The sequence below is a fragment of the Malus domestica genome, chromosome 15 (genome assembly GCF_042453785.1).
Source record: "Malus domestica chromosome 15, GDT2T_hap1".
Taxonomy (NCBI): domain Eukaryota; kingdom Viridiplantae; phylum Streptophyta; class Magnoliopsida; order Rosales; family Rosaceae; genus Malus; species Malus domestica.
The window spans coordinates 54,270,229-54,290,178 of record NC_091675.1 but is presented as its reverse complement, the minus strand read 5'-3'; the positions used below and the strand labels follow the sequence as shown (position 1 = coordinate 54,290,178).

Sequence of the window (19,950 nt, the reverse complement as noted above, 5' to 3'; positions counted from 1 at the left end):
TTCTCTCTCTCTATCTCCCAAGCAACAATCGGAGCTTAATTATTAGTTCATTGAAGAAAATAAAATACCCGGAACAAGATCCATCCCTATGGAGGTTTCTCAGAAAAACTAAACAACGACAAGTGAGGGTAGAAGGTCGACGGCAGTCGCTGCTAACGTGCTCAGTGGGTTTCTTAGTTTGTTTATTTGAAGTTACTTTTTAGCGTAAAATAGGAAGTTTATGAGACAAAACTTTTAAGTTGGGTGTTGCGAGATAATATTTGGGTTCAAATAAAATTTCCCAATTGAATATTAGTAGACCGTAATAATAATGAAAAAAACAAGCAAAATTAAAAGTATAGAACCATATTATATTCCCCTCCTCATGTTTTTTAGATAAAGAAGAGCAATGGAAGCAAAAATCAACCTCCATTTGTCCTTAACCCCTTATTATTCTTTCTTTGTATTTAAACAAGTACCCAAAGCTGTCGTCAACTACGTGTTCTTACTCCTCACTCACTCACTCCTCAAACAAACTCACAGCAAAAGTAATTAAAAAAAAAAGAAAAAAAGAGAATAAAGCCTCATCAAAAAGTAGATTGAATTTTCTCGCAGTAATAACAGTAATCCGATCACTCTCTCCGATCAAATTCTTCTCCTTCCCAAATTTCTACTCAAATCTCAAAAATTCCAGGAGCGGAGCGGAATTTAAAATGCGCGAGCTCTGCTTCCAGGCCTCCCCGAAACGCTTGCAGGTCAGTCGTCCGAACCGATCCGTTTTTCTGAATTTTGGATGTATTGCTTATGAAAATGCCGAAAATTAATTGTTTTGTTGGAGTCCGATTGCTTTCGGAGGATCGGCGGTGGTTTTTAAATTTGCATTTGTATTTGTTGCTTAATTTAAAAAATTGGAGTGAGTTTGGTGTGGATCTGAGCTAAATTAAGTAATTAATTGACTCTGCAATTTTTTTTTTAATTTTTCATTTGAATTTTGTCTCAGCAATTTCAAGCTCAATTTCTATGTTTTATGAATTTTAATTTTAATTAATGCTTTTGTGGAAAGAAATTTGAATTTTTATTTTTATTTTTATGTTGTTTAATAGAAAGATAGGTGCTTGGATGGGAGTGGACACAGGAGCAGGGAGTCGTGCGAGGAGGGGAAGTAGTAGCATCATCTGCTGTGCTGCAGTAGTGAAGTGATCAGACGTCGGTATGGCATCTGCTAGCCTAGGGAATGGTGGAGTTGGCAGTTCAAGGTCTGTGAATGGCTTCAAGGGTTCGTCTAGTTCGGTTGATTGGCTGGGGAGGGAGATGCTCGAGATGAGCTTGCGGGACAAGCCGGATCGCGATGACGATAGAGTAAGCGGTGTTCGTTCTAAACTGTTTAAATATAATGTGAAATTTTTGCATTAACTGTCATTTGTTGCGACTATCACATAACGAAATGGCTCCTTTACATTGCCACAAGCAACTGATGGGCAAAATGGTTCTCAAGCATTTTGGTCTAGATTAAGGCCCCGCTCTAGTTGAATGCGACTTGTTTTGACTAGAATTTGGTGTTTTTATTACACTGTTGACAGTCATTACTATTTCTTCTGTTGTAGGATAGCGAACCGGATGTAATTGATGGAGTGGGTGCTGAAACAGGACGTGTAATACGAACGACTGTTGGTGGTCGGAGTGGTCAATCTAGGCAGGTTGGACAAGATTCTATTTTTCTTCAAATTTAATCTAGTAATGGTATTGCAAATCAGAAGCAGTGATTTTCTATAACTCGGTGACTTACATCTTGTTTCTTTGTCTGGTTTCTACAGACAGTAAGCTATATTTCAGAACATGTGGTTGGAACTGGTTCTTTTGGGGTTGTTTTCCAGGTAGGTAGAACTATAGTCTATATACTTTGCTCAATAGAATCCACCTGATTTTCCAATGAAATACATTGTTGATAAAACTTTTAACTTCTTTGCACAGGCGAAATGTAGAGAAACTGGAGAGATTGTTGCTATCAAGAAGGTGCTCCAAGACAAGCGCTACAAGAACAGGGAGTTACAGATTATGCAGATGTTGGATCATCCAAACATTGTTGCCCTAAAGCATTGCTTCTTCTCAACCACAGACAAAGAAGAGGTTTACTTGAACCTTGTACTTGAATTTGTTCCTGAAACGGTTAACCGCATTGCGAGGAACTATAGTAGGATCAGCCAGCGAATGCCCATAACATATGTTAAACTTTATACCTATCAGGTATGAATTTGTCTTCATTTGTACTTTCTCCGTCTTTTGGTTTATTGTAACGAACACAATCTAAGGCTTCTCTTTTTCAACTTTGTTGTGGTGCAGATATGCAGGGCACTTGCTTATATACATAATTGTATTGGAATCTGTCACCGTGATATCAAGCCTCAGAACTTACTTGTAAGATTTTTTTTTTCTTCCTAAGGAACTGGGAGCTCCTGTATGACAAAATATGTGATTTACACCATTGCAAGTTATCTGTCTGACCAATAACCTGGTCTACTAAGCAGAGCCAGTGATTGCTTTTACTAGTCAACTCTCATATATGTGTCAAATTGGTGCAATACCTTTGTTATTTAGATGGTAATATTGTTTTCAGAGTCGAAGGCATAATATGAGCGTTTTGTTGCTTCTTGAACTACCATAAGCTTTCCGTGTTTTCCTATAAATGTTGTAATTAAGTTAGACTTTATTTTAAATCAAGCAGCGCTTAGGGAGTTAGGGTAATGCTGCACATGCACAATGTAGTTCTTCTGACAACACGCTGCTCTAATGATTACAGGATCAATACTTAGTAGCTGGTAGACTTTGAACCTTCCATGTATATCTCTATATGTGTTTTGTGTGTGTCTAAGTTTCCACACCATGCTGCTTCTGTGCCTCTATTTTATGTACCTTGAGTCCTCCAATTTCAGAAATTCCCTGCAGCGTTATGGATAACATTCTCATCAAGCTATCTCATATGATATCCTTCAATTTCAATAAGAAAGTAGTTTGATGCGTAACTTTTAGAATTCATGGGTTTGGGGTGATTTTAGTGATTGCAGTTTCTCTTCTTCCTTTGAGGATTAGATATTAGTTCTCTTAGAGCCTATATTATATTGAGCATTTTGGTGTCTATGGAAAGGACTTGATTTTTATTTCTTAAAGGGCGTAAATAGGAAGTTACTACCCTTCCTTATCAGTTTGTAAGGCTGTTATCAGTTTGTAAGGCTGTATTATCATTGTCAGCCTAGCAAGCTTAAAAGAAAGTTGGTCAAATACCATAACCAAGAAATTAATAAAGAAACAAGATAGATAGTATTGAATAACTTGGGGCACATTTTGCAGAAGTTTGAACTTTCTTGTTGGGCACGTTCCGCATTGTCTTTCAATAATTTGAGCCATCCACTTTTTAGGTCCCACTCTAAGAATTTATCTGATCACAAGGCCTAAATTGTATTCAATTTGTCTAATGTTCAAGGAGTATCCTCGGAAGGGTCTGAGAAAGTAGAGGATTCGATTCATTGGACTACACTGCAGGATGGCCTCTACAAGGATGTCTACACTTTTCTTAAAATGCGGGCCTCCTCTTTGAATAATTTTTCTACATCTATATGCGTGTGTCTATACTCTGCCATTCACCTTTTGTTGGTCATGTTCTAATGCTTCATGTCATTCAGGTGAATCCACACACGCATCAGCTGAAACTTTGTGATTTTGGGAGTGCAAAAGTGTTGGTGAGTTTTGCACTCCATCCTTTTTACTGATGAAGGTGTCTTATGGTCTTGTTATCTAATTTCATTTGCTTACAAGGCTGTTCCATTTGTGTTTATCAGGTGAAAGGAGAACCAAATGTTTCTTACATCTGCTCAAGATATTATCGTGCTCCAGAATTGATATTTGGTGCCACTGAGTACACAACAGCTATTGATATATGGTCTACAGGTTGTGTGATGGCTGAATTACTTCTTGGCCAGGTGATTTGGTACTCAAATATGTGAATACTTGCTGTTTTTGTTACTCTTGTCCTTAAAAATATTTAATATTGTCTAGCCAAATTCTCTTGCAGCCCTTGTTTCCTGGCGAAAGTGGAGTGGACCAACTAGTTGAGATAATTAAGGTGAGGATGCCAATCTAGTTCTGTGTAGATTGCCATTTTGTATTTATTTAGCGAACTTTGAATATCGGATTAAAACTGTAAAACAAAATCATCAGGGTTGAGTATATGAGTTCGCTTTGACTCTTTTTGGGTTGATTTTGGTCATCCTAGGTTCAATCAACTATTATAAACTGTTACTCCTTAGAATGTCATCATTTTTTTTGGTGGTGAAATCTTCTATGATTTAAAAGTCTACAGTTCTCTAGTCTTTAAGAAGCTGTTGTTTTCACGCTTTCAAATTTCCACAATTATGAAAAAGGGAATGAATAGACATACGGTTAATTATACTTTTTTGTGCAGGTTTTGGGGACTCCAACCAGGGAGGAGATAAAGTGCATGAATCCAAACTATACTGAATTTAAATTCCCACAGATAAAGCCTCATCCGTGGCACAAGGTGTGTCTTTGCGCGTACTCTAATATTATTCTTAGATGCATGCTTGTGACTTCAAATTTTATTTTATAGATCAAGCCATGATGTATTGCTAGACCTTAAAGTGTATTATTGTGCTGATATGTGTACATTGTCATCGTCAAACCTAGCATGAAAAATGCTCCTGCTGTTGCTAATTCAGAAAGTAGTCTTTATGTGTGAAATACTAGTAATAATTTGACTAATCCTTTGTACTGAGACTAGGGTTAATTTTTTTATTTGGTTGGTGTCCTTAGCAGGCCACTCTCAAGTTTTGTTAAATTAGGAGACTGTACTCAGTAGATTGCAAAGAGAAATGTTGCTGTTTAGTTATGAAGAATCTCCACAATGGTTTTGATAAGTGATTACACTGATTGCTAAAGTAAATAGAATTTTGTGCACTTAAGTATAGTGTTTTCCAAGAACATGTTAAGGGACAGGAAAAAAAAATGTCATTAAATTGATGACCTGCCGTAATGGGATATAGCCTGAGAGAGCTGATTGATGAATGAAGATTTGTAGGCTCTAACTAGTAAAGCATGACGTTTTTCACTTCGAGTTTCGTTGGCTTCTTTGGTTGAGCTAGGGATGATTTGCACCATGTAAACATGCCAAGAAAGAAAAGGAAAATATTTTAAGGTGATGTCCTAATCCTATCATGTAAGAGCATCTCCAATCATGCTCTATATTTTCAAGTCAAATTTAACTGAAAAGACTAGAAAGTTATCTTAGGAGCTACCTAGAAAATTTCTACTCCAACCATATTGTCTAATTTGGGGAGTCATAGTAACTATGAACCAATACAAACAGAGTTTATATTTGAAAAGTAATCAATGCTAGGAGATCCCTTTTCCCTCCCCAAATTTAGGAGTTCTTAGAGGATTTGCTATGCTAGGAGCAGGGTAGGGAGTGTCTTGGAGATGAATTTTTTTCCAAATTCTCCCTAATTTTTAGCTAGGAGCTCATTTAGGGAACCCATTGGAGATGCTCTAAGGATATAGTCTACGTGGAACTGATTGGTGACTGAAAATTGAGTAACTTCAAGTATAGTAAGCGGGGCTTTGATGAGTTTGAGTTTTCCTGGCTTCTTTGGTCAAGTTAGGGATGACTTTTCACTGTATGTTGCATTTCTCATGTATCTAATAAGACATAAAATCCGATGAAAGTACATCAATAGAAATTATAAATTTGTTCCAGGTTGGATGTATGAACTCTTGGTATGTGACTAGTGCCTTGTCCAGTGGAATCTGCTTCAGAGATTAATGCACTGTCTGTTTGTGATGTGTATGAGACTTTTTAAGGTATAATTGGGTGGTGATTAGGGGCATGATGGTGTGAACTGATATGAACCTTGGTATCGTTTAGTTTCTAATATATTTAAGATGAGTGGGCGTGCAAAAATAATGTATATGCGGAGCTGGCAAAGTGGGATTGGCAATTTGCATGGAGATGGAGACTATTATTCATAGATTTATTCATTAAGAAATCATGAGGTCATGACATATAGGTATTGAAGGTTAAAAATTCTGTATGGGGCCAAGGCTTGCATTAATATTTTATTTATGGCTTGGGAATCCTATGTTTTTTTTTTCTTTTCTGAAGTTAATATTGATAATTTTCTTGAGTGTCTTTCGGATGCTGAAATAAACTCACGAAAGTAAAGAGCTTAATCATGAATCTTTGACTGCCTAACACGTCTTCAGCCAAATTATATTATCTAATGCGGAACGCATTATACCTGTTCCCATTGATGTGATATTTATATCCATCTCATATGTAGCTTTCATCATTATTGCTGTTGTTCATTTCGGTTGTGATAAGCTGTTGCTCTAAATAGGAATTTATTCATCATGGAGATTAACCATGATATTCTTGTCATGTTGCAGGTATTCCAAAAACGCTTACCCCCAGAGGCAGTAGATCTTGTTTGTAGGTTTTTCCAGTATTCCCCGAACCTGCGATGTACTGCTGTAAGTATGACTTTCAATTTTAGTTTCCTTCGGTAAAAAAGAAAGAAAACAATTCAGCGCTAATTACGTTATTGCTTTGGTTTTGCAGTTGGAAGCTTGCATTCACCCTTTCTTTGATGAATTGAGAGACCCAAATACTCGTCTTCCTAATGGTCGCCCTCTTCCTCCTCTATTTAACTTTAACGCCCAGGGTGAGTTTGATTTGAATCATTTACATAAAACATAGTACCATTTCACCTTTTTAGAAATTTTTGTGGAGATTGCTGGCATTGGCTATTATGATAATTGCAAGTTCTTTAACCTAATGTGAATAAAAAGGCTCGATTGTGTCCTTTTTTATTCTTATTATATAAACGTGCAGTTTTGCATTCACCGGAATTTTTTATATTTGGTTTCCATGTTTCTAATGCTCCTTTTATGTTTCCTTCTATTCTCTTTGATAGAGCTTCAAGGAATTCCAACCGACATAGTCAACCGACTTATTCCAGAGCATGCCCGTAAGCAGAACTTATTCATGGCTTTGCACGCCTAGCAACTTCCACGAGCGTCTGTTGCGTCTGCATACCATCACAACTCCAGTATGTTCCTGTATCAACATATGTAAAATCTCTCTTACCTTTTCACTTGTCATCGTGTTTCCTGTGATTGTGAGTAGTACGAGTGTTGCAACTGTTTGCGAAACAAGTTAGGAGAATCCGAAGATTTAAGTTTGCATGCGGATAGAGGTAGTTTTGTATGCTTATTTGAAGACCAAATATAGATAATATGTATGTTATTGTGACTCCCACCGCGAGGAACATGAGATATAAAGACAGGTAATATGTATACGCCAAGAGTTTCTTTTTTCTTTCTTCCTTCCCTTGCTGTATGGTTGAACGGCCCTTTTGTCTACTATAATTTGTTTAATTTTTTGACTCAGTCTTTGTGCTTTCAATTTGAACAATGTGAATCTCGCGTATCCTGAGTTACGTTGATGCTGTGCTTCCTCTTCGTTCTTGATTTTTAATACGAATGAAGTGCTTACGAGATGGACAGAACGGAGCATGTACTTGGATTGGCTTTGCTTTGATTGAACCAAGAAAAAGAATGCAAAATTGAAAACAGTCTCGGACTGTTCGAATTTGATCCTGTACTCTTCACAGTGAGCTTTGATACCGTAAACTCAGCTAGCTACACAACATTGCGCCCTCCTCTCGTCTGGAGAAGAGCGCACGATACTTTTTTAAAGTGCTAAAAGCAGTTCGAGGGAGAAGGCTGTTTGGATTTTGAGAAGCATTTAGGAGAGTTAGTAATGGGGGAAGGGAACATGGCAATTGCAAGGGAACGCGATGATTTTCTGTACTTGTACAAATTATGTATGTGTATATTTCTCTTATTACTTGTAAAGCGATGAGAGAGATACACGCATATACAACGTCTTTATACAAAACACCAAAAAGATCACACAAAGGACTGGAGCCCCTAGGTTACAGATGAAAGCTACGTGTATATGAACCGGGCGAAAGAAAGGAGGAAATCGCCTTGATTATATTTTTGGTGCGTTAGAGACAATCCTATATATTTAGGGCTGAACTTATTAAGTTTGGGTAGCAAATTTTAACACTATTCTCAATCCTTTGCGATCCAAATCAATTATTTTAATTTTTTCGGCCGTAGTCAACAAATTAACGAATCATTTAGTACTGCGGTCTTTTGGTATTTCTCTCCACTTGAAAGTGAGGTCTTAGATTAGAATATTGTGGATTACAAATTCGATACCAAATCAGGCTGCTTATTATGTGGTTTTACCGAACTTTTCCTCTCTTTAGTGTAAAAATGTTGATGTACTAAAAAAAAATCTCATTTAATTTACTTTACTTTTTAAATTTCTTGGTTCTTTAATTAGTTTGAGCGCCATAAACCCTCAGTTCTTTGGAAAATGACACGAACACCCAAAACCCCCCAAACCCATCGTCATCTTTATTCTTCCTTCCAATTTAAATTCGCGCGCAGGATAGATTCTCTGATTTGCGGAACACAAAAGGGGAGAAAACAGACAGGACACATAGATTCTCTGATTCGTAGGAAATAATGGGTTGTAAGACGTTGGACCTCGCCGGAGCTATTTCTCTCAAACTCAACAACAACACCCACTTCCTCCGCTGCTCTCCGAAGCCCTTCCTCGCCTTTGTGGGGTCCATCCGCTCTCGCCGCCATCCCAACGGCTCCCCATCCACCCTTCTCACTTTTCGTCCTCACAAATCACCGCCGTCCTTTTCCCTTCGCGCCCAATCTGCCACTGTTGCTCCTGGTACTTCGGCAAAAATTAAAAACACCCCTCTCATATTTTACTTCGTTTGATTTTTATTTTCTTTCAAATTTTCATGCTTTCTGGTTAATCATATCTGATTTTTGGTGTTTTTTTATTATTATTTTTTTAGAAATTAATTCGTATGTATTTCTGAGTTTTATTTTTTATTGAAAAAAAAATTGCAACCATCATCACTTTAGTGGAATATGGCAATACCTATATAGGGGACGGAATGAATGATCGATCATGATCGATGAATCTTGTTCTAAATGATTGATGGTTTGAATCGTTGAAATATATTACAGTGGTATTCATGATCGATGAATCTTGTTCTAAATGATTGATGGTTTGAATCGTTGAAATATATTACAGTGGCAAGAAAAAAACTTGCGTCAAAAGTTTGTGTAAAAGAGTGGTGCCACGGACCCGCGCCATGTATATATGTTTATGCAATGCATGAAAGTTTAATTATGTTTGTGTATGTATATTTGGTGTAGATAACTATGTAGGTAGGAATGTATGTGTATAATGATTTAGTTTTACTTGTTGATGCTACAGTAGAGCGGGTGGTGGTTTTGGTGATTGGGGGAGGTGGAAGGGAACACGCTCTTTGCTACGCATTGAAGCGATCCCCTTCTTGTGATACTGTCTTTTGTGCCCCTGGCAACCCCGGAATTTCCACCTCTGGGGATGCCACTTGTATTTCAGACCTTGACATCTCTGATAGCTCAGCTGTCATTTCATTCTGCCGCAAATGGGGTGTGGGGCTTGTCGTTGTTGGACCAGAGGCCCCTCTTGTTGCTGGTCTCGTAAATGATCTGCTTAAGGTTGGAATCCATGCCTTCGGCCCTTCATCTGAGGCTGCTGCTTTGGAAGGGTCCAAGAACTTTATGAAAAGTTTGTGCGACAAGTATGGAATACCTACTGCTAAGGTTTGTATTACGTTTGATATTATGTTATAAAAGGGTGTTGTTAACTTCAAATATTGCTTGCTTATGATCATTAGAACTCGAAAATGATAATGAAAAACGATTGGCATTGCCTTTTCAGTTCTTGTGTCGATATTTTCATAAAAACAAGAGTTAACTAATGAATTGATTAATTGATGCAGTATCAAACCTTTACAGACCCATCTGCTGCAAAACAATATATACAAGAGCAAGGGGTGCCTGTTGTCGTTAAAGCTGATGGATTGGCTGCTGGGAAAGGAGTTATTGTTGCTATGACTTTGAATGAGGCTTTTGATGCTGTTGACTCAATGCTAGTAAAAGGTTCTTTTGGGTCTGCAGGTTGTCGTGTCATTGTTGAGGAATATCTGGAAGGAGAAGAAGCGTCTTTCTTTGCAATGGTGGATGGAGAGAATGCTATTCCTCTGGAATCTGCTCAGGACCATAAACGCGTTGGGGATGGTGATATGGGGCCTAATACTGGTGGAATGGGTGCATACTCACCAGCCCCCATCCTAACTAAAGAACTTGAAGATTTAGTCATGAAATCCATCATTTACCCCACAGTGAAAGGCATGTCAGCCGAGGGCCGCAAGTTTGTTGGGGTTTTATATGCTGGACTCATGATAGAAAAAAAGTCTGGCTTACCTAAACTGATAGAGTACAATGTACGTTTTGGTGATCCAGAGTGTCAGGTCAGTAAACAGATCACTAGTAGATACCTATTTAAATGATTCATTTGTTCATTTTAAATGCGGAGGATTAGGATTTACTTGAAATCTCACACAATCGTTGTTTAATGCATCTCATGTTGCTTTTACAATTTGGGAAGTCTTTATCAAAAAATTTTTGCTAATTTTACAGCCAACAATTTAGGTTCTGTAGTTGAAAGGTGGTTTATGTCTGTCTCTCGTTCTTTCCAAATCCTTTTCTTTTAATCGAAGGAATGGGTTGCGGAATGATTTGATGAAAATTTGAATTTATCTTAGTCTACCTATTAGGTTGGTGTGGGAATGGTAGTATGTATTATTCATGTACAGGGAAAAAGTTGGAACTGAACTGAACTGAGTTTAGTGAGATAGAGGAAACTATGATGCAAAAGCCAATTTTATTCGGATGCGGTGTTTGCAATTTTGATGGACTGTGGTCTTATTTATTTTCTCTTCCTGTTTATCTCCAGTTTCAATGTACTGGTTTGGATTGTGTACCTCCATTGCTTGTCCGGCCACTATTCTTTTTCTTGTCTACTTGCACGAGTTATGTGGGTTATGAACACCATATGGTTTCAAGCATATCTTTGCACTCTGCTCATTACGTAGCATAAATCTGTAAGTGTTTATAGTTTAATGTTCTGGTTGCTAGTTTGGCCGTTACTTTGATAGGTTGTTTGACTGGTGGTTCTGTGTCATATCAAAATATTAGGCTTAATGGTAGATCAGCCTCTTGTATGGAAGTTTGGAACTTAGGCATGGAAATTAGGTATTTTATTTTCCGTCCTATTCAGATCGTGTTGCTGTTGAATAACATGTTAACAACAACTTTCGGTGCCTGTTTGGCTTAATGATCAACAGGTTTTAATGGTTCGCTTGGAGTCTGATCTGGCACAAGTTCTACTTGCAGCTTGTAGAGGACAGTTAAGCGAGGTGTCATTGAACTGGTCGGCTGGGTCAGCCATGGTGGTGGTAATGGCAAGTAAGGGGTACCCGGGTTCATATGAGAAGGGAAGTGTGATCCGGAACCTTGATGAAGCAGAAGCTGTTACTCCATCTGTTAAGGTATTTCATGCTGGAACTGCACTGGATTTAGATGGCAATTTCATTGCTGCTGGGGGACGTGTTCTTGGGGTGACCGCCAAGGGAATAGATCTCAAAGAGGCACGCGATCGGGCATATCAAGGGGTTGAAGAAATTAATTGGCCGGGAGGGTTCTACCGCTGTGATATTGGCTGGAGAGCCCTTCCTCTTCCTCAGAAACAATTTGCGTCCAGAGGTTAAATATTTGTACCAAAAAAGGGAGAATTCTGAGTGTTTCTATTCAAATTGCAGGTGTATGACATTCAGGGCGTTATATGAGAAACGGCTATTCCTCGCTCTAATTAATTGCTCCTAAACTGGCTATTCAAGACGTTATAAGAGTAAACGATCTTAACCATTTTGAGTTACATTCGAACTAGTTAATTGCTCGTAATTTAAATTCGATTGAGAAAGAAAAGAGAGGCAAAGAAGCAATAATAAACACCAGAAACCTCAACTGTTATGCAAAATCAGTCTTTAAAGTTTTACCAAACCAAAAGCACAAACTAGGAGCATAGTTCAAACTTAACTTAAAAGTACCAAAAACCTCAATTGTTCAGTAGCATCAGTGTTCCGGCCACAAAACCCTGTGTCTTGTGCCCTCATCCACGGCCAGAAAACCTTAATATTGAAATACCAAAACAAATTCTTATGAGCACTGCAATTTTTACTTCCTACAAGCATACTAGTTTTACAGTTGATGGCACTATTTGTTTCAGCTCTTTCATAGCACGATCCTTCATAGCACGATTCCTTTCTGATTCTTCCGGTTTCTCGTCTGTGTAATGGTAAAACCAACTCTTGAAATGACTAACACCGATTTCCTCCAGGTTGACAGCAGTTTTTGTCAAGTACTTGACAAGTCCAAAATCACCTGTGCTACCATCGTACCCTACCATCTCCACAACCTTGAGGTAACGATGGGAGCATTCGGCTCTCTTGAATATTTTTCTTTGACCAGTAAAAGATGAGTGATGCAAGTGCAACACCAGTTTGTGCAAGCAAGGAGATGCCTCAATGAAGGATGTTAATAGATGAAGACGCCAATAATCTTGATCTGTGACGGCAATTTCCAGTTGCTTGAGACTTGAGAAGATAGGAAAAACACGATCCTCGTCGTAGGGGATTTTATACTGGAGCAGTTTGAGAATCTGTAGCTGAGAACGACAAGATTCAAGTTGGGTGAAGGCAACTTTGAGAAAATCAACTTTTGGGTACCCACCGATGGATACTTCAGTGAGCAGCGGTACATTCCTAGTAATCAAGTTCATCTTAAGTCCATGATAAGTGAATGAAACAAGATTTGCATCACGTATCAGAATGCTTTCGATATTGTCACAACCTCTTATGACCAAGTACTTCAACGGAATTGACAGACCGACAACTCTCAGCTTATGCAAATCTAGAACACGATATATTGTTAATCGTTCGAGAGCTGGACAGTTAGACAAAAAGTACTCGAGACCTCCAGCAAGACAAACGTTTTTGAACTTTACAACTCTGAGGAAGTTGAAGCCAACGTCGGAACAAGGTTGTAGACTAGGAACACCACCTAAAAGTTGGCGGGGAGAAAAAGTATAGCATGGTACGTGGAGCAGAGCACCCTCATATGTCGGAGGAAATTCTTCTAAGAAGTTCAACTCAAGAATTTGAACTCTTTTTTTCATTGCAAATCGAACCCATTTATCAACGGAACTTGAAAATCTCTCGTTGAGGTTAAAACAAATCCTAAATTGTTCGATACTCATTCCTTGGTGCTGTTCCAAAGTACTATCCACCCACTTGACGTACCTTTCTTTTAAGGTTTCAGCGTCAGTGACGTACCTTTCCCTTTCCAAAGCTTTAGGATCCGCATCGAAATTGAGGGTCCAAGTTGATTTCCATACATTCCTCCATCGCGTAGAAAGGATACGCATAGCTGCTGCTTCCCTTAGCGACAAGAGAGACACTATGCTAACAAGAACTTCATCTGGCAACTCGCTGATTCGGTCTGCCATCACCACCCCACGCTTTCGTTTCGTCATTTGGAAATTAGAAGCGAAATGTCGAGTAAACAAGAGTGATATGCTGCCCTTTAGAATGCTGATGAAAATAATTGGTTTGATACACACACTATTGGAAGTTGGAGGCTATTGGGAGTCTCATTGATACAAATCACTCATTAGTCGTAGTCATCTAGGGTTTAGTTGTTTACCCAGGATACGATGCAAAGCTAGGGTTTAATGCTTTATCCAACATACCTTCATATGTTGTGTTTAGCCTACAATTAAGAAATCATGTTCTTCTTATTATTGTAAATATATTAAGAGTTGTCGTTTAGTATTACGGTCTAGTGGTATTCATCTTCACTTGTAAATGAGAGGTTCTAGGTTTGATTCTCGCCATAGGCGAATTTGAACCAAATTATTATTGCTCGCCCATTCTGAGGCTTTGCCCACTCTCCCACCCCTCTAGTATAGATAATATCTTCACTTGTAAGTGAGAGAGGTCATAGGTTTGATTCTTGCCATAGGCAAATTTGAACCAAATTATTATTGCTCGTCCATTCTGAGGCTTTGCCCACTCTCCCACCCCTCTAGTATAGATAATATCATTTATTTAGTATAGATAATATCATTTGTTAAAAAAAAAAGGATCAGGAGTGATTATCGAAATGAGTCGAAGTTTGTTTCTCCCGTCCTTTCCTCCTATTTAAGTCCTCATTAGTGGTGGAACCACATGTAGCCGCCAAGATTAACTCTTAATCGAAAGGAAAATCGGCAAAGGGATTAGGCGGGCGTCAAGGTGGCCTGGGCGGCTGATTGGTTGGCCTAAGCGGTTTGGAATCTCAATTTTTTTCTATTTTCGAGCTTGAGAAAGGATGAATGCAGTGCGTTCTAAACTTTCTGGGTTGCTGGTTCTGTGTTCTTGCGAAGACGAACAAGGAAGAAAATGAGAAATTAAGTTTCTCTCTTCCTTTCATTCACGTGACCACTCTCAAACTTTTCTATTTAATTAATTTTTTAATTTTGTCCAATCACATTTGGACAGCTAGCATCAAGATGATTTTTCAAGAAAAAAATGAGCTGTCAGTACCTAGCTATTGATTGTTCTCATAAAAAAACATGGGCTGTGAGTCCCTAGGTGTACTTTTGCTATTAAGTATTGGTGTAGCTCCCCATCTCTATGCATTCGATGTCCCACTTTGCATTCTACACCCACATATTTGACACCTTTATCTCTTTAAAGTCTATATTACACTCTTGCATTACATTATTTTATTATTTTTCTTTTTATGATCAAAATAAGATCAGCTTATATTATACTCTTATGTTAGATATGTATATATTTTTTAAATAATGTCTTCCTCAATATTTAATCATCTACTATAAAATAAATTTAACTAATTTATATGGTATATAATATATTTATTCCAAGATATACAAGAATAATTTTTTGTAAGTGTTAATATGCACTTATTTACAAGATATACAAGAAATTTACCTAAATCCGCCTAGGCCGCCTAGGTGCCCGCCTAGCCGCTTAGGCGCTAGGCGCCAGCGGGCCGCCCGACTAGCGCCTAGCGTTTTTTAGAACCTTGAGGCCAGGGTTGGTCCAAGCCCATCCTAGAATTTCTACATTATTATGTGCAAGCCTAAACAAAAACGGAGTACAATGTGGAGGATTAGGATTGACTTGAAATCTCACACGATCGTTGTTTAATGCATGTCCCATATTGCTTTTACCATTTGGGAAGTCTTTATCAATGATTTTCAGCAGTCGAAAGGTGGTCTACGTTGGTGTGGGAATGGTAGTATGTATATACAGGGAAAAGTTGGAACTAACTGAGCTGAGTTTAGTGAGACAGAGGAAACTATGATTGCAAAGGGCCGGTTTCGTTTGGATGCGGTGTTTGAAATTTTGATTGATTTTGTGGTCTTATTTATTTTCGCTTCCTGTTTTGTTGAAGGAATGAAGTGTGTCCCGATGGGTTTAGGGTTAACTTCTAGGGTAAGCTACTATGGGTGTATCTCTAGGGTAAGCTTAAGCCCATACTTGTTGTAAATCAGTTTTTCCTTAATTTAAGTAAAATGACTGATTAGTGTAAAGTAGATAAAGCCTTTCCTTAATCTAAGGAAGGTGACTGATTGGGTGAAGTAGGTTAGCTCTAGTTGGCTGTGATAGACATCGCTCTCTTTCTTCCTATTAGTCAACTGCTTGTTGCAGCTAACTTCCCGATCCTCTTCTTTCCTCCCTATCTCATATATACCTTGTCTCTTGTACATTACACATATCTGTAAAATACATTGAAACTTAAAGCTAGAAAATCCACATGGTATCAGAGCAGGTTCTTTCGTAACCTGTCTCTGCCATTCTTACTGCTGCATTATTTCTTTCATCTTTAAGCCATGGCTGAAGAAAGTTCAGTAAACCGCGATGAAGAAACTCGACATAGCATCTCCCCAAATTTCTCAAACATTAAGGTTAACACCAATCAACGTCTGTGTTCAGTTCTCTTGAACGAGTTCAATTATCTTCCTTGGTCTCGAGCTGTTTCACTAGCTCTTGGAGGCAGAGGAAAATTAGGGTTTGTCAATGGAAGCATGGAGGCTACAGACAGCTCATCTTCAACATACAGTGCATGGCTTTGCAAGGATTAACTTGTAATGTCCTTACTCCTCAACACCATGGAGAAACATGTTGCTGAGATTTTCAGCTATTACAACTCGTCTCTTGATCTTTGGAAAGCCTTGCAGGATGTGTATGGAAATCAAAACAATTATGCACGTGTCTTTCAACTTAAGAAGGACATTGCTGGTGCCCAACAAGAAGGAAAGGCATTTGTTCAACACCTTGGGAGCCTCAAGGCTATGTGGAATGAGTTGGATGTATATCTCCCTCATACCACAAACCCTTCCACTCTTTTGAAACGAGCTGAGAAAGACAAAATCTATCAGCTATTAGGGAGTTTGAACTCTGAATACGAGGACCTAAGGAGTCACATATTGATGAGTCAAGAACTACCCACCTTCAACAATGTCTGTGCAACTATTCAATGAGAAGAAGCAAGGAAGAAAGTGATGAATGCTGAGCATAGTTTGAGATTGACTGAGACTCGTGGATATGCCTCAAACTACAAGAGCTTAGAGGCAAAAGGGCACAAAGGAAGAAATACACACCTAAAATGCAAATATTGCAATGGTGTTGATCATGTGGAAGACAAGTGTTGGGAACTTCAACCTGAACTCAAGCTTAAGTTTAGCAAAGATGGGAAGATGATACCAAGGTCTTCACAACAATTTCATTCTCAACCCAAGACTCAACTTGTGAATGCTCACTCTCCTACTATCTCACAAGGATCCATGGAGTTCACTACCAAACCATTGTCACTCATCAATGAATTTGCAACCTATCTTCAAAGTAAGGGACATGGAGGAGGTTCACAAACTTAAGGCAAGGATCAGGACAGTCATACAGCTATGTTGGGATAGTTTGCCGGCTTTCTTGCTGGAAATGAGAAGGTACCATCGGAGGAAGCACCAGGTATACTCAAAGCCTTCACTACTGCCTTATTGACTAATACTGAAAATGATTGTTGGGTAATATATTCAGGCACTACAAATCATATGACAAAAAAAGTCACAAACTTGCATCATTTTAAACATATTTCGAGTCCTTCACATGTTTTAGTTGCAATGGAAAAAATGTCTTAGTTTTGGTCAAAGGGGAAGTAAACTTATTCTCGCACAAAACACCTTCCACTACCTTATATGTACCAACCTTTCCCTTCCAACTTCTGTCAATTGGAAAAATCACTAACACCCTAAATTGCCATGCTATTTTCTCACCAGATAATGTGTTCCTTCAAGATGTTCTCACCATGAAGATGATTGGGGAAGGGGTCTTCATAAATGGACTTTACTACCTGTGCAAGAATGCCTGTTTTTTACTCAGGCTCTTCAAGCTCAATCGAAGTCCATAGATGAAAACCAACTTTGGCATAAGAGATTAGCTCACCCCTCATAAGTTGTTTTGTCTAAAATATTTCCACATTTTTGTAAATCTCATCTTAAGTGTGATACTTGGTAATTTTCTAAGTTTACTAGACTACCTTTTGGTAATTCAATGTCTAGGACAAGTAAACCTTTTGAAATGGTACACACTGATGTATGGGGACCAACAACCGAATCAATGAAAGGTTTTAAGTATTTTGTTCTATTTGTTGATGACTTCTCTCGAATGAGTTTTTTTATACCTTATGAAATCAAAGAGTGAAGTCCCAAACATTTTCAAAGACCTTCATCTGCATATTAAAACTCAATTTCAATCAAACATTAAAGTTTTAAGATCAAACAATGGCACTGAATTTCTATCCAACAACATGCTTCAATACTTAAATTCTCAGGGCATCATACATCAAACTAGTTGTGTAGGAACTCCCTAACAAAATGGAGTAGCCTAGAGAAAGAATAAGGATCTCTTGGAGAAAACTCGTTCCCTTATGCTTCAGATGCATGTTCCAAAGAAATTATGGTCACTTGCAATCCTCACTGCCACTTATCTCATCAATCGACTCCTAAGTCGAGTGCTAGAGTTCAAATCTCCCTATGATGTACTCGAAGGTAGAAAAAATTGATTTGACACAGCTCAAGGTATTTGGATGTGTTTACTTCATTCACATTCAAGCCTTAAATCATGCCAAATTAGATGCCAGGGCTACCAAGTGTGTGTTTATGGATTATTCTTCCACCCAAAAGGGATATAAGTGCTTTAATCCAATCACTAAGAAGTGCATTGTATCAAGAGATGTGAAGTTTGAAGAAGACTATTCTTATTTCGCTTCCAAAGGAACTACTACAAGTTAGGGGGAGGAATTGTTTGAATTATTTCCACTCCCTCAGAACTTTAATCCTCCTGTGTTGGAAGAAAACTCAGTCTCTGTGATTTCGGATAGTGAAGAAGTGCAAGCTGACTCAATCACTGCTAGTCCGATTCCTGCAAGTGAGGGGAATGATGAGTCTCATTCTGATCACTCTCAATCTCTCATAGAGTCTCAAGTGATTAAAAGAAATCCTCCTCAAACAAGGAAGCCTCCAACTAGGTTGCAAGATTATGTTACTTATGCCTCACGACACCCTATCACTGAAAGCCTCAGTTTTCGTGAGTTATCCACATCTCATGCTGCATTTCTCAGTGAAATTGATGAACACTGTGAACCTAGGAGTTTCCGAGAAGCATCACTCCTCCCACAATGGAATCATGCCATGGCAGATGAGCTTCATGGAGTTTAGTTCCACTATCGCCAGGAAAAAGGGCTGTTGGAAATCGTTAGATTTACAAGATCAAATTCAAGGCTGATGGTTCTATCGAGAGACACAAGGCTAGACTTGTAGCTCAAGGTTTCACCCAAACCTTTGGGGTAGATTACAAAGAAACATTTGCACATGTGGCCAAGATGAATTCCGTGAGGGTTTTACTTTCAGTTGCTGTAAATTATAGGTGGTCTCTCTATCAAATGGATGTGAAGAATGCTTTTCTTCACAAAGAGTTACAAGAAGAAGTATATTTGTAGCCCCCTCCTGGCTATAATGGTCTTGAAAGCAACATGGTGTGTAAATTGCACAAGGCAATATATGGATTGAAACAATCCCCAAGAGCTTGGTATTCCAAGCTCAGTTCAGTACTTGAGAAGGCCAGTTTTATGTGAAGTAATGCTGATTCCTCACTGTTTGTAAGAACTGGTACTAGTGGGAAATTGGTGGTTCTCATCTATGTGGATGATCTCATTATCATAGGAGACAATGTTGTTGAAATCGAGGCACTGAAACGTTCCCTACATCAAACATTCATTATCAAAGATCTGGGGCGGCTCAAGTATTTTTTGGGTATTGAAATGGCAACATCTTCAAAGGGGTTGTTTCTACATCAACGCAAATATGTATTGGATCTTCTTCAGGAAGCAAACATGCTTGACTGCAAACCTGCTATCACTCACGTGGATTGCAAACTGAGGCTCAACACTGATGGAAAAGCCATGCATGATGTGAGTTATTACCAACAGTTAGTAAGAAAGCTTATATATCTCACTATCACACGTCCAGATATCACATATATTGTGAGCTTGGCAAGCCAATTCATGCAATCTCTCACTGTTGATCATCTTCACATTGTTAAGAGAATTTTGTACTACCTCAAGGGTTTAATAGGGCAAGGAATCATCATGCGTAATAATAACTCCACTGTCGTTAATGGCTACACGGATGTAGATTGGGCAGGGAATGCTCTTGATAGAAAAGCAACCACATGTTATTGTACATTTGTTGGGGGGGCAATTTTGTTACTTGGAAGAGTAAGAACTAACAAGTAATTGCTCGTTCCAGCGCAGAGGCTGAATATCGAGCCATGGCAGCCACTGCATGTGAAC

At 38.5% G+C, this 19,950-nt stretch overlaps 3 protein-coding genes across 5 annotated transcripts; 2 read left to right on the top strand and 1 right to left on the bottom strand.

The window, feature by feature from the left end:
- The first annotated feature begins 359 nt into the window (after nucleotides 1-359).
- On the top strand, nucleotides 360-7,371 carry LOC103402434 (shaggy-related protein kinase kappa). 2 transcript variants are annotated; one of them, XM_008341188.4, is made up of 13 exons: nucleotides 360-734; nucleotides 1,083-1,338; nucleotides 1,584-1,676; nucleotides 1,794-1,853; nucleotides 1,951-2,223; nucleotides 2,320-2,394; nucleotides 3,657-3,713; nucleotides 3,813-3,953; nucleotides 4,046-4,096; nucleotides 4,436-4,531; nucleotides 6,433-6,516; nucleotides 6,605-6,707; nucleotides 6,960-7,371. In XM_008341188.4, exons 2-13 carry the CDS (start codon nucleotides 1,192-1,194, stop codon nucleotides 7,046-7,048), a joined length of 1,269 nt encoding a protein of 422 aa, XP_008339410.2. In that variant the 5' UTR covers nucleotides 360-734; nucleotides 1,083-1,191; the 3' UTR covers nucleotides 7,049-7,371. The 2 variants fall into 2 exon arrangements, with proteins under 2 accessions (XP_008339410.2, XP_070670706.1); XM_070814605.1 differs by having other exon boundaries at nucleotides 467-734; nucleotides 1,087-1,338.
- Nucleotides 7,372-8,417: 1,046 nt separating this feature from the next.
- Nucleotides 8,418-11,848, top strand: LOC103402433 (phosphoribosylamine--glycine ligase-like). 2 transcript variants are annotated; one of them, XM_070814602.1, is made up of 4 exons: nucleotides 8,418-8,806; nucleotides 9,365-9,738; nucleotides 9,918-10,448; nucleotides 11,325-11,848. In XM_070814602.1, exons 1-4 carry the CDS (start codon nucleotides 8,587-8,589, stop codon nucleotides 11,745-11,747), a joined length of 1,548 nt encoding a protein of 515 aa, XP_070670703.1. In that variant the 5' UTR covers nucleotides 8,418-8,586; the 3' UTR covers nucleotides 11,748-11,848. The 2 variants fall into 2 exon arrangements, with proteins under 2 accessions (XP_070670703.1, XP_070670704.1); XM_070814603.1 differs by having other exon boundaries at nucleotides 8,434-8,806; nucleotides 9,368-9,738.
- A 372-nt stretch (nucleotides 11,849-12,220) lies between these two features.
- Nucleotides 12,221-13,570, bottom strand: LOC103402489 (F-box/LRR-repeat protein At3g26922-like). Its single transcript, XM_008341242.2, has one exon. It carries the CDS (start codon nucleotides 13,568-13,570, stop codon nucleotides 12,221-12,223), a length of 1,350 nt encoding a protein of 449 aa, XP_008339464.2.
- Nucleotides 13,571-19,950: the final 6,380 nt, after the last annotated feature.